At 38.1% G+C, this 15,574-nt stretch overlaps 1 protein-coding gene across 1 annotated transcript in view; it reads left to right on the forward strand.

Moving 5' to 3' along the window:
- Positions 1-2,196: 2,196 nt before the first annotated feature.
- The window catches only part of LOC139448804 (uncharacterized), a 92,362-nt gene continuing 78,984 nt past the window's right edge, over positions 2,197-15,574 (forward strand). Inside the window, exons 1-2 of the mRNA XM_071230334.1 lie at positions 2,197-2,275; positions 2,923-3,018. Coding sequence (XP_071086435.1) covers positions 2,197-2,275; positions 2,923-3,018 — 175 coding nt within the window. The remainder of the gene's footprint in view (positions 2,276-2,922; positions 3,019-15,574) is intronic.

Here is a 15,574-nt window from a genome sequence, read left to right on the forward strand (position 1 = left end):
GGTTGTGCACAATACTAGCAAATATTAGGAAGTACTCAGCAATGAGTTGGCCTAAAACACTAGATGATGATAGTTACATCGATTATGAAGGCAATTACGTGTCACACGGGGGGGACAATAATTATGCAGTACTTTAAGTGTGGTGGCACGTGGTCCTGTGCACAGGGCACATAGGTGAAGTTAAGCAACATCGGTCGCGGAGAGTAGCTGGATTGGTGACCACGTTAAGCAGCTTGACTACTGAGAGTTCCTAGGGCTTTATTCCTGCCCCACACCACATGTGGTGTCTCTTTGGGCAAGTGACTTTGTTCGAAATGTGCCTCTGTTCACCCACCAGTGATGGGTACCCGGTAGGTTGAAATGGTAATGTGTCTTTCAACCGTCTAGCTCTTCACAGGCAGATTGGGTTGTATACTCCCCAGCTCCTGGGCAGAGCCTTCAACAATCTTTGTAAAGCATCATACCAAACTTAAAACCAAGAAATTAGTTATTTTCAAATACATATCTAACAAGAGTGCTCTGAGAGCACAACATTCCCCGCATGAATTTATTTAACGAGTCAAATGAAGCTCCGTAAAACAGGGGCAACTCTGTCAAACTTTGTCGGAATGAAACGGGACTGCAATATGCGTATCATCAACATGTCGACATCTTGTGTGTATCCCATCTTGTGGGATATTCTCTGGAAACTGGAGGAGGAGTTGATTTCACAAGCTTAGTACCCTCAGTGGGACGGACAGACGGACGGACAGACAGACGTACGGACGGACGGACTGCGCCACGACATAATCCTCCTTCGGGCATTCTGGCCTGGCGGGGGATAAAAAATATGACACAAGAAGTTTAGGATGAGCTGTCCGCTTACACGGAAAAGAATTTTTTTCGGATTCACTGTTTGATTATGTGAATCCCTTGCAATTGCAATATATGCTTGACGTTGAACCTTTCCTGACAAATGATATAATGAACCGTATGACGAAATCTGTCCCGCTCGAATGAATGATTATGCCATTTAATAAGCACCATTATTACACAGAGACTCGTTCAACTAAGGACATTTACATGGTGTAGTGAGTGAGTGAGTTAAAATTTAACGTCGAATCGGCATTATCTCAGTCACAAAGCGACGAGACCAAGTTAATATATTTACAATTTAGTCATTAATGCAAAGTTTTGTTTAAAAACAAGATGTGAAACATATTTGAGCATACTATATTTAGAAACAATTCATGAAACATATTTGAGTATAACAGTATTATATATGGAGTTTTAAAACACGGGCTGTAGGCCACCAGTAACCAAAGCTAGGCCACCTCACTGGGGATCATGGGGACTTACAGTACCTCTGCCTCCTGCATGATATCCCAGCAGGATTTACGTCATCACTTTAGCCACTGGTGGTTGTGCACAATGCTAGCCAATATTTAAAAATACTCATCAATGATCATGAAGTGGCTTAAAAACACTGGTTGATGATAGTTACATTGATTATGATAGGATTACGTGTCACACATGGGGGCAATATTTTTACGGTACTTTAACCTCCTGGACAGAGCCTTCAAAAATGTCTGTTAATAGTAGCATCACACCAAAGTTAAAAAACAAACATTTAATAAATCACATACATACATGTATTCAAAATTCATTAAACAGACCAATTTCTTTCAAGTAGTTTATGAGGAAAATCCTCATATGGCTGAAATAATGCCGATGCGACGTTAAAACTCCCTCAGTCACATTGTGAAAATCGGCCCCTGTACATAAAACCACAACCCCCTACCCCATAGTCCCTTGTCAGTAGTTGTTCTCTATTGCCCCCGTGTTTATTCCGGGTCAGAATAGATCCGGTGATTTGATTATTGTATATAAGAGTTCCCCGATCGGGCCGGACATTGCTCACAATACACAAGTGTTGTGTAATCATCCCCTTGCAAGAAATGATTCTAAGTCAGATATTGGGGCCATGGGGAGCTGTATTTATTTTCTCGTCAAAGTCATCAGACCACAAAGATAAAACATTAATACGTGATAATTACACAAAATAGTAAGTGAACTGAAAGATGACGGATTATATTTGTCACCTGTCATCGATAAGATCATACGGTGCCTTAGGGGAAGTAAACATTTTATGCATATTTATGATTTAAAAGGCAAAAACATAGCAGACGAAATCTGTACTTGTTCAAGAGCGGACGCATGCCGAATCTCGAAATGGCAGTTTCTCAAATATGCTGTCTTCTTCTGATATTATGTCTCACACGAGTAGATGGTCAAGGTAATGATACGGTGCTGCATCTTCTTGGAAGTAACTGCATTAGCCAAAGAGACATTAAAAAGATGTTTGGACAAGCTAGACAAGCTAGAAGTTTGTATGTCATTCGCGGTCGATAGTGAGTCATTATTGTCTCACCTGAAGTATTGCATCGTGTTCTCCTTTGGCGGGAGCCCAAATATTGATTAGTAAGCTTCACATCCAGCGTAGTAGGTTGGCAAGTGGTAAAACCGTGTGCTCGTCATTCTGAAGACATCTGTTCCATTGCCCGTAAGTGTCAGCTCCTACGCTCCTGCGGACACGACTAGAGATAACTTCAGTGTGGTGTGAAGACCCAACTCGCCACTATCTTATTTCCTTGAAATTATCATTTTTCTTGTAAAATCTGACGACAGGTTATGTTCTTTCTATGATTTGGGAACAGACTGTACTTTTCAAAATTATTTCATGCCCTTAACAAGAACATGAAGTGGTCGGTCTGCAATTATATTACTCTGAAGGGTTCAAGTGAAGCATGTTTTTGTTACATTGATTGTATTAGATGGTTTGAGCCATGCTTTTTCCAATTTATCTGTTTTGTGAAAAACAGACATGATTAACGACAATAACCGACGATTAGATTTGTTCTTAATTTCTTTTCACTATTTCAGCATGCCCATCAACCGGATTCTCATGTGTTAGCAACTGTAATGCCGCAGGAGTAGTTCCCGCTTTCACGTGTCCAATTGGTCAGGTGTGCTGTTTAGGTAAGTTTTGTTTATTTGTCTTTTGTTTAACTGCCGCACTCAGAAATATCCCAGCTATATGACGGCGATCTGTAAATAATCAAATCTGGAACAGATAATCCAGTGATTGACATCATGAGCTTCGATATACGAAATTGGGATACGATGACATGCATCAACCAAGTCAGCAAGCCCGGCCATCTTATCCCTTCAGTCGCCTCTTGCGACTAGCATGGGTTGCTGAAGAACAATACTGATCGTCAGGATTAGCGTTAATGGCAATATGACTTTGTTACTTCGCTTTCACAAGCTCAAGAAGCAGGCTCTTTATTGCTCTAAAGTATTCGCAGTTCTTGGACACCTCCACAAATGATATTTATGAAAACTTGAAAAGGGAAATAGAATGCCAACGTAAATTTCAATCAATTTGGTTTTAATCGAGTCCTTTATCCCTGTCAGTGGATCAGAGTGCAAGTGTTGATATGGCAAGGATAGAATATCCTGTCAGATGAATGTAAAAGTTTGGAACCACACTGCACATACTACGAACGCTCAGGCAAGGAGCGCAAGAGCAGCATATTTAGAATGTGCCAGTTTCCGTAGAATGTAAATTTATGACCACTTCCATGCTTTGTTTGATAAAAAAACATCGTTCCCTCAAACCGGGAACTTCCGTACATCGTCCGAAAGCTGTAATAAGCATATGTGAGTGAGTGAGTGAATGTTGCTTAACGCCACATCAGCAATTTTGTAGCTATTCGCGGCGAGAAATGTCTTTTGTGTAATCATATATCTACCAATATAATAAAAGTGATGTTGCAAATCACTAAAATCTGTCATGTATCACATGCATAGATAAAAGACTGACTGTTCATTTAAAAATCCATATTTTATCATAGAGTCTGATTTCCTTTAAATACGCTAAAATCAAGTGATAAGAAACTATGGTAAAAAGTTCAGATAAGGTATGATTGTTTGTTTGTTTGGTTGTTGTTCAACGCCGCACTCAGCAATATTCCATCTATATGACGGGGGTCTGTAAATAATCGAGTCTGGACCAGACAATCCACTGATTTACATCATGAACATCGATCCCCGCAATTTGGATCGATGACATGCTTCAACCAAATCAGCGAGCCTGACCACCCGATCCCGTTAGTCGCCTTTTACGACAAGCACAGTCGCCTTTTACGGCAAGCATGGATTGCTGAAGACCTATTCTACCCCGGATCTTCACGGGTGCAGATAAGGTATGAACATTATCATAATAAGCATATGGGTCAAACAAATTAGATCGTCAAAATTTACGGTCTTTTCCAGAGCATCATTAGTCTACGCTTTGTTGGTGTCACGTTTTTTCTGCTGAAGTCGCTGTCTCAAAGGACGTTTACATGGTATAAATAGTGTTGCAACGTTCTTATTTCATCACACGGTTTAACCAAATTAAAGAACATTCAACTGAAGTTGTCTTGTTGGCTTTCCAACAATATCCAAAGTCATCAAAGCCAAAAGTGATATGCACTGCTTACCCATCACAGGTAGATAGATGTGACATAGCGGGACATAAACTGAACCAAATTATAAACTTCACAATCCTAAAATTATAACATTTTGACCAGTTATCATTGTGGGTCCTTATTGTGTATTTAAACAGTAATGGCCACGTATTGTCTTCAGATAACACCCGTTTTTGTGCAGGTGAATCGATCAAAATCATGTGCACAGCACCATAGTGTCAAAAGTGTTTTTTCACGTGCAACTGGTCACGTGGCCATAATACCGCACGTGTTTTCAGCCATACTTGTTAGCAATCATTAACAAATAAAGAAAAACACAAGAAAAGAAAAGTCTTTACGGCCATTTGTCATGCCACGCCTTTCAAATGTGCAACATAAACGTGCCATCGGCATGTTGCAGATGGAACGTCCGTAGCTGAAGTCGCAAGGACGATGGGTTGTAGTCGACGGACTGTTTATGATTTACAGACGCGTCTACAGCAAACGGGTACCACCGTTGATCGCCCTCGGCCAGGTCGACCACGTGTGACATCACCTCTGTAACCGATTTTTGACGGCTACATCAACCAGAAATGGACTGTTTTAGGGGTAGACTGAGTGCACAAACTGTTCGAAACCGTCTGAGAACTGCTCACCTTCACGCACGACAGCCATACTGCGGGCCGATTCTGACTCAATTACACAGACGTTAAACGTCAATTGTGGGAACAGCGACACTTACAATGGACTCTTCGATTTGCTTGATGGTAGAGCGAGGATGTGGAGGCGCCGTCATGAACGTTACGCCCAGTGTTGTGTACAGGAAAGTGACATATTTCGAGGTTGAAGTGTCATGTTGTGGGGTGCTTTCTGTGGCAATTCACGTTCCCGGCTTCCTGTCACCCGGGGCAACCTTAACGCTACTGCCTACCGCGACCAGGTACTGGCACAGAACTTCTGCCTGTTATGGCAGCACATGGACCCGGTTTGATCTTCCAACACGACAATGCCAGACACCACACAGCTATTGTGACAAGGAATTTCCTTCAGAATGCGGGAGTCAACGTCATGAACGGGCCGTCAAGGTCTCCCGACCTCAGTCCCATCGAACACGTCTGGAATGCTCTTGCCAGAAGTCTGCGCACTCTCCAGAACCAACCACAGAATTTGCAAGATCTTGGCACTATTTTGCAGCAACAATGGCGTCGTCTTCATGTGTTCACAAGCATCACAAGGTCCATGCGGAGGCGTTGTGTGGCAGTTGTCAACGCACGTGGTGGTCATACACGCTACTGTACTTGTGTGCCATCAGATATTCGTGCTTGGGACTTATGATTTAAAGCATTGTGTGAGTGAGTGAGTTAAAATTTAACTCACTCACTCACTCATTATCTCAGCCATATAGCGACGAGACCAAGTTAATATATTTACAATTTAGTCTTTGATGCAAAGTTTTGTTTAAAAACAAGTTGTAAAACATATTTGAGCATACTATATTTAGAAACAATTCATGAAACATATTTGAGCAATATTATATATACAGTTTTAAAACACGGGCTTTAGGCCACCAGTTACCAAAGCTAGGCAACCTCGCTTGGGATCATGGGTATTTACAGTACTTCTGCTTCCTGCATGATACCCCAGCAGGATTTATGTCATCACTTTAGCCACTGGTGGTTGTGCACAATGCTAGCCAATATTACAAAATACTCCTCAATGAGTTGGCTTAAAAAACACTGGTTGATGATAGTTACATTGATTATGATAGGATTACATGTCACGCAGGGGCGCAATATTTTTACGGTACTTTAACCTCCTGGACAGAGCCTCCAATAATGTCTGTTAATAGTAGCATCACACCAAAGTTAAAAACAAGCATTTAATTATTCACATACATATTTAAAATTTATCATACAGACCAATTTCTTTCAAGTAATTTATGATGAGATGCCCGCTGACACGGGAAAAGAGATCTTGTAGGTACACACTTTGATAATGTGAATCCCTTGCGATTGCAAAGTCCACACAGTCAAGCAATATATGCTTGACGGTGAACCTTTCATCACTATGAATACACTTGTTCGTCCTCATCTGTATTAAGCAGATATTCGTGTGTAAACCGACTGTTGCCAATACGACATCGTCGTAAAACGACCTCGTCATGTCTTGACTGACAACCCAAGTAGGTATGACTGACTGTTGGTTGCAATTCGTGTAGTTTATTGCTTCCTACTTTGGTGTCCCACCTCTTTTGCGTGAGATACCGATTATACGATTTGATGGTTGGTTTGAAATCAATGTACGGGATAAGAAGTGGAGATAACAGTTTGTCAAGAGGTACTTTAGCTGCAGCATCGGCTTTTGAGTTACCTGTTATGCCGACATGACTTGGTAACCAACAAAAGACGATGTCACATTGGCCAGTGGAAAGAACATTATAAAGTTCTATAATGTCATGGATAATAGGGTGATGTGGTGAGACACTTTTAAGTGCCTGAAGGCAAGATAACGAATCAGAGAAGATGATGACATTTTTAGATTGGTTTTGTTGTTGAATATAGGTCAAAGCTGTTAGGATAGCTTTGGCCTCAGCAGTAAAAATTGAACTAAAATCTGGGATTCTTGAGGAGACATTTCTAGATCCAATGATGGTGGCACTTGCCACATTGCAACTATCCTTGGACCCGTCTGTAAAAATGGACCTGTGAGAATTATATTTGGAGTGTAATTGGTTATATGATTGTTGATATACCAAAGAATTGGTATTGGTAGATTGGTTAGAGTGAGGTCTACTTCTGGCTTCACCATCTGCCAGGGAGGAGAAGACAGAAGACGGTAAGGTGATATGATATTTAGATCTATTTTAGGTGCAGTGATGTGTGGTTGAATTCTGATTCCAAGTGGTGGATTCAGGTTTGATAGATTTTGAAACAGGTTTTCATACTGAGGGTAGAAAACACAAATGTATGCTGGATGAGATTTATTTGAGTGCAATTGAGTGATATATTGCAGTGAATGTTTAATGCAGCACAGTTCGAGTGAAGGTTCATCTGCCTCCACATACAAATGTCCACAGGAGAGGTCCTTAAAGCTCCAAGACAGAGTCTTAGGCCTTGATGGTGTATAGTGTCCAATTTTTCTAAATTGCTTTTGCAGGCTCCACCATAGACAATGGAACCATAGTCTAGTTTGGAGCGTATTAATGATCTGTACAAGTGAAGGAGGGTAGTCTGATCCCCTCCCCACTCGGAATTTGAAACGACTTTTAACAAGTCGAGAACCATTAGGCACTTTGCCTTGAGATATTTAATGTGTGGTAAGAATGTGAGATGACGGTCAAATATGAGGCCCAGGAATTTGGCCTCCTCTACTACCTTGATAGGAGTACCATCTAAAAATAAATCTGGATCCTTGTGAAGTTAATATTCACGACAAAACTGAATACAGTTTGTTTTGGATTTAGAAAATTTGAAGCCTGTTATGATGTAAATTGTTATAAAAAGGTAAATTGTAATACTTGCAGCAAATTGTAATAATTTTGACGTAATTTGTAATCATCTCAAATTGCGGTAAAATGTAATTACTTTTTACGTAAATTGTAAAAACCTTATACAGTTTGAGTCACAATTATTGAGAATTGAAAAATCTTTAAAATTGTAAATATGAAAATTTCATCCGAAAATAAAATATATTTCAAGTGAGCACAAACCTTCTTTAATCACATCACAGTAACATCAATATTTAATCAGAACACCATTTGCTTCCAAACACAGTTTTATACGATTGGGCATACTTCCTATGAGAGAGGTTAGAGTCTCGTGGGTGAGAGAGTCCCAATATCGCACCACCTCGCACTTCATGTCATCAACTTTTGTCAATCCCTTTTGGTTCACCGACTCCTTCATGAGTCCCCACACATTTTCTATAGGATTTAAGTCCGGGCTGTAGCTAGGCCAGTCCAAAACGGTCACATTGTTGTCCTCAAACCACTGCCGCGCATGACTTGCGGTGTGTTTGGGGTCATTATCCTGGGTGGGTTTACTAAGTTGCAAGAACTTGTCCCCAATACAATTCTCATTTTGTTCTGTGAATAAAATATGTTTAAACGAAACTAAACTAGCAAATGGATGACATGTCATTCTGCAGTAGTCTGTGCTGATTTATACATGTTCATATACATAATATCAATTTATTATTATTCAAGTTTCAATTTTTTTAACGTTGCCTCGGAGGATGTTAAGCAAATAATGACAATATCCTGGGCAATGTACATGTAGGTATGTGAACCCGCAAGGACTACCTTTATCAATTATTTTACGTGCCGCTTGTGTCATGTCTGTATTGTTAGAATGATACTCTAGCAACTGTACACATCGAAATTGATGACTGAAAGATCCCTCCTTGGGTTAAAAATGATGGATTACATTAGGTACGTCTATTCGACAAATAGGTTAATTGATTTATCATCCAATAGTAGCTTAGCTAGGAGTCCATTGCAATAACATTGAGTTACCGAAGAGAGCTCTGTGCAACCGGACCCTGAAATTATGTAACAAATGAACAAAGTAAGATATTTTAAAAGATAAATAAGCTTTTTTAAGAAACACAAACCTGTAGATATACGAATTAGAATGAAGCAAATACATTAGATAAACGTATCTTCTACGTAGATGAAAGTATGTCCAACGAAGACATAAGTATATTCTTCGTAGATAATACGTTTTTCATTTTTTATCACTAATTTGAGACGGACAATAATCCCCTGAAAGCATAACCTCCTCTGGGGAGGACTAAAGTTATTCCAACAAACAAGCACTGTAACGCACGCACGCACGCGCACACACACACACACACACACACACACACACACACTACATACCCATACAAAAACACCCCCACACAAACACTATATGTGTGTATACATGTACGTATGTATGTATGGATGTATGTGTGTGTGTGCGCGCGCATGTAGGTGTGTATGTAATGACAGTTAATGTGAGCTCTATGTCATTTGTATCACATATATGACTGCACTTCTACATACTCTAGATGACAGTATCATGTACGTAGATGAAAGTATGTAAGTTGATCATAGTATCTAGAGGGCATAGTATCGGAGATAAATATAATTTGGTTTCTTAGTTAGTCACTATTCTTTTCATCGGAATGTTAAGAAAGTATGCTATAATTTCAATATTTTATTACAGTGCTTGATGTTAGCTGGAATTATTTTAATCCTCTTAAACCCCCAGAGAAGATTATCCTCTGATGTAGTTTTTGTCCGTATATATGTCACAAATTAGTGATAACTTATGAAAAACGTAATTATCTGTTTCGAAAATTATGTACCGCATTATACGTGAGGTACCACATTTGGTATCAAGGTTGCTTGGCGTAATCCACCAACGATTACCGAGTTTAATGATCTTAGAACAATCTTCGTATAAGGTCAAAGAGAATATTTACGTTAGTGACAAAACACTTTTCATTATAGATTTTCCATCCTTTCAATTTTGATCAAAACAGATACATTTCATCAATAATTGATTGCAACAAATTTATTAAACATTCTGATGCTCTTTGAAACTCAACAAGACATGCCCGAAGATACCAGATATTATTTGTCTATGCTTTGAATTATGATTTCTTGCCATTATCATGATGGATTCTGTTTTAGTTGATGGGGCAAGGAGTTATTATCCCAGCAAAAGTTGTCAGTAAGTTGTTGTTAGTTATTCATGACATGCCAGAACTAGCACTGAATCTGATTTTGTAGAAGATGATATCCTTGAATATCTCAAGGGTCATGATAACAGTGTATGGAGATTTCTCTTAGGCAATTTCAGCTTAAAAAGGTTTTCTGTGGATTTATCTTTGAATAATTTTGGTAAGAGCTTTCTAGAATTATGCAGTATACTAAATAAATACATATTATGAATGGAAGGTGCGGGTCAGACGCCGGGGTGGGAGATTTTACTTTTTTAGGAAATCAGGGTGCGAGTGTGGTGGATTATGTTATTGCCTCGTCCGAGTTGTTTGATATGTGCCATAGCTTTGACATACCGTCTCGAGCCGAGTCATCACACCTTCCTGTCACGATTTGTTTACGTACGCTTCTAGTAAATGACCCTATGCCACGCAATACACGTAACAATGCTTCCTTCAAATTTGTGTGGGTTGAAGAGAAGGCTGAAGAGTTTAGAATAAACCTTATTTCTGGGACTGGGACTGCGAATGATTTACTGGAGAAGGCTGTAGATGTAGCATTTGTTAACGTTGAAGAAAGTATTGGGTATATTACTGAAGCTGTTATTATTGTTGCATCTGATATGGAGAGAATGAATAAGGGCTGTAAATATGACCAACAATGGTTTGATAGCGATTGCCAGCTACTTAAAAAGGAACGATGTAGACGTTTAAATAATTTTAGAAAGAATAAGGATAGAGGATCAGTAACCGACTATAATAGAGTAAGAAATCAGTACAACGATGTTTGTAAGAAATAAAAGACAGAAACTGTTGGAATCAAGCATAGATAATTCTAAAACATTTTGGTCATCGCTAAAAGCCATTAAACCAAATAGATATTGCAAAAATGACATTGGTATTCAAGCCTGGTTTTAGCATTTCCAGGAACTGTTTTTAGTTCCCTTTAGCCATGATGATAACAATTTATTTGACATGGAATTCAACGAAGATAAAGTTGACAGTGTAACATATGATATTCTTGAATGTCCAATATCTAAAGAGGAAATTATTGACAGCATATCCAACCTTAAAGATAATAAGGCATCTGGAAATGATAATGTGATAGCAGAGTTTTTTAAACATTCCTCAGATATTTTAATACCATATTTGGAACTAATTTTTAATATCCTTTTGGAGAGATCATATTTTCCAGATAATTGGACAGTTGGCATTATTGTCCCTCTTCACAAACAAGGCGCAACCAGCGATGTTAATAATTACAGAGGCATAACTCTCCTAAGTACATTCAGTAAAATATTTATTTCAATTATTTATAAGAGACTCGTTTTCTGGGCGGATTCTTTGGATAAGATAAGTGAGTCACAAACAGGTTTTAGAAAAGGATACTCCACCACTGACAATGCTTTTATCCCATATTCTATACTTCAGAGATATCTATCAGTGAAACGAGGGAAGCTATATGCTGTATTCGTAGATTTTGCAAAAGCTTTTGACTCTGTGAAAAGGGATAACTTGTGATCACTCTTTCAAACACATGGGATAAGTAGCAAAATTGGAAAGTTATTATGCTCTCTATGTAAAAATGTGAAGGTGTGTGTCCGGAACAATGGCGCTATATCGGATACTTTTGTTAGTAGCATGGGTGTCTGACAAGGGTGTATATTAAGTCCCTTCTTATTTTCCTTTTTCATAAATGATCTGGCATATCAAATCCAAAAAAAATGCACTGATGGAATACAACTGCACCCCAAAACTATTAAATTATTTCTGCTTCTTTTTGCTATAGTCATGTTCTCGGGCACAATACCTGGCCTACAAAAGCAAATACATGTATTAGAGAGTTATTGTGACGAGTCAAAACTTACTGTAAATATGGATAAAACCAAAGTTGTAGTTTTTAAAAATGGTGGTAACATATCCAGAAAAGAAAAATGGTTTTACAGAGGGAAGTCTGTAGAAGTTGTTCCTATTTATAAATACTAAGGCTTGTGTTTTACAAGTAGATTAACTTGGTCAATAAATGCACATAACATTTCATAGCAAGCCAAGAAATTTTTTGTAGGCATATTAAAAAGTCTTAGAGTTCTGGACAATGTTACATATGATGTCTATTTTAAAATATTTGATACAAAAATAACCCCGATGGATATGGATATGGATAAGAAATTTGGGGCGTAGAACATTTGGATGTTATTGAGAAAATACATTTATATGCATGTAAACGGTTCTTGGGGGTAAAATCTAGCACAGAAAACGCAAGGGTATATGGTGAATGCGAACGGTTTCCCATGTATAACAATAGTTATTTAAAGGTTATTAAATACTTAGTCAAGCTAATAAATATGCCATCTTCAAAATACCCGAACAAATGTTATAGTATGATGCTTCTCTACGAAAGCCATGGGAAACAAAATTATGCATCAAAAGTTAAAAACATGTTTTACGAATGTCGATATGGTAATATTTGGTTACAGCAACATGTAGATATGCCACAACATTTCTTCACCCGTTTGACACAGTCTTTAAAAGATATGTACATTCAAAAATGGCATGGTTCTTTGTCAAGTTCTAGAAAAGCAAACTACTACACTACATTTAAGACTACTATTATACTAGAACCTTATCTATTAAGTGTAAATTTACATAAGTTTAGAACAGCTCTTTCTCGATTCCGTTGTGGCTCACATCATCTATTTATTGAAACAGGCAGATATGAAGGTATTGCAAGAGAACAAAGACTTTGTAGGATTTGTAAAACTGATTGTACTGAAGATGAATATCACTTTTTATGTGTATGTCCAGTGTATGAAGATTTAAGAGCAAAATATCTAAATAACCATTTCTACCGCAACCCAAACGGTAACAAAATAATGACTTGTGATTGTACAGAACCTATTAGAAATTTATTAATGTTCATTTATCCTGCCATGAAACTAAGAAAATGTATGAATTTGTAACACGCCCCACACAATGTACTATAGGCCTTTGGCCTCATAAGTACCATGAATAAAGATTTATTGACATATGAAAGGGATCAAGACAGTAACATTTATTCATTTATTTCATTAAATATACTTCTTCCTATGAAAGGAAATATTTTATGTTATATTAATGATCCATATGTTAATCATACATTGCTACAAATATTGCATAAGTTAACATTGTTTGCATTTATTTAATATTATTTCTTTATATGTGAGAAGTTCACAGAGATCGAGAATACACAATATCTAATAGTATATGCAATGTAGGAAAAGAATATCCACGCCCCTGTTTTGATATTGATAAAAACATTGTATATAATGTTATGTATTAAGTATTTTCCTTTCCCATCCATGGGAAATCTATGCTGCATTTGCTGACGACTGTTTTTTCTCCTTTGACATTGCACAGAAGATCTGTCACTCATTTGTTGTATTTGAATTCTTCGTCAAAATGTAATGTGTACATACGATTGAATTGTCTCGTTTGTTTCGAGGAAACGGTCATGTGCTCCTTATCAAATTAAGCAAACCTCCAATGCAAATCGACATGATTTCAGGGTCTGGTTGCACAGAGCTCTCTTTGGTAACTCGTTACTCAGTGTTATTGCAATGGACTCCTAGCTAAGCTACTATTGGATGATAAATCAATTAACCTATTTGTCGAATAGACGTACCTAATGTAATCCATCATTTTTAACCCAAGGAGGGATCTTTCAGTCATCAATTTCGATGTGTACAGTTGCTAGAGTATCATTCTAACAATACAGACATGACACAAGCGGCACGTAAAATAATTGATAAAGGTAGTCCTTGCGGGTTCACATACCTACATGAACATCGCCCAGGACATTGTCATTATTTGCTTAACATCCTCCGAGGCAACGTTAAAAAAATTGAAACTTGAATAATAATAAATTGATATTATGAACATATATAAATCAGCTTGAACACAGACTACTGCAGAATGACATGTCATCCATTTGCTAGTTTAGTTTCGTTTAAACATATTTTATTCACAGAACAAAATGAGAATTGTATTGGGGACAAGTTCTTGCAACTTAGTAAACCCCTCTCCGCTTAAAATATGTTTGTGTAAGTTTGTGACGTTATAATTATTCCATTGTGTATATTACTACCTACAATACTGCCTAGAAGTTCATTCCCCCTACACGCATGGGCAACGCGTTACGCAACCAATGTGCATCAGGTTGGTCACTCGTGTGGAACCCGTCCGCCACGCGTGTGATAACCGTTCGCCACTCGTGTGCAACGCGTGACACACTCATTAGAGGGGGAACAAACTTTTGACCAAAGGAGGACCCGTGTTAAGCTGAACTTGGAGGTGGTAACAAGGAGAGAAAATTTTGTTATCCTGACGAAAAATGATAATACACATGTATTTGCTAATGTCTCCTTTCTTTAAGTGATTTTGTGGGAATAACATGAATACTGTTGTGATTACATAGATCTGTCTTGTTTTATACGACCATTGCTTCTAAATCCCATGGTGTTAATAGAATACATGGTCCTGGAACATGTTATTACCATTGAAATGCTTTTATTGTGATTTGACATTAACCGTCTGTAGTACGACTTTCAGTGATAATATGTATGAGGTATGGCGGCGCATTGTTTTTATTGGACCCTAATTATTTTATGATGACTTGGACTCTTTTATCTCAGCTCCATAGCCATGAGGCTGGAAAAGAGCAGCAATTAATGAGGGTGGGTTATATCATTGAGGATACACTTGAGGGAGAGAATACTAATTACCGTACTACAGGAAGAGACCTGTAGACGTAAGTGCGGGGTTGTGTTTTAGCTGGCCGTTCGATAATGGCCGCCAGGAGAAGTGAGCTTTAACTGCGTCATCTAAAATAAATAATAAGATACAGCAGTGTTATTTTCACGGGTCTGTTGAATAAACTCCCAGCGCTACTGTCAATGTATCTTCTACTTGATCCTTGATACATCATTTTGGCATTCACAATATATAGTATTTCAACGAACAAAGGAGCACTGATCTAAAGCAATTCCGCGGGAGTAGTTGTTACCTGTGCATTACTGTATTTTCCAAGTGAGTACCCGGATGAAATAACAGAAACCTAGACTTGTTCGCGACCTGTGCTCGCCATTCGTAAGCGCATTTTTATTGATAGTAGAAGGACGTATGGTCACATTGATCAACAAAAATGAAATACAGTTTTGGAAATGTAGGTATATTTGTGGGGAGCATCAGTAATGGTGATGAAGTTTTGATAAGTCACTTGCTTGGTAATTGTGCGATCTTCGTGTACACTATTTTGACTTGCAACAAAAAGTAAATATTTCATCTGAACACTGCTTATTTTACCGTGTGTATATGTTTACACTCAAAATGTAAACAGA

Source organism: Haliotis cracherodii, unplaced genomic scaffold (genome assembly GCF_022045235.1).
Source record: "Haliotis cracherodii isolate W230 unplaced genomic scaffold, xgHalCrac1.p SCAF_7, whole genome shotgun sequence".
In the NCBI taxonomy this organism is placed as follows: Eukaryota; Metazoa; Mollusca; class Gastropoda; order Lepetellida; family Haliotidae; genus Haliotis; species Haliotis cracherodii.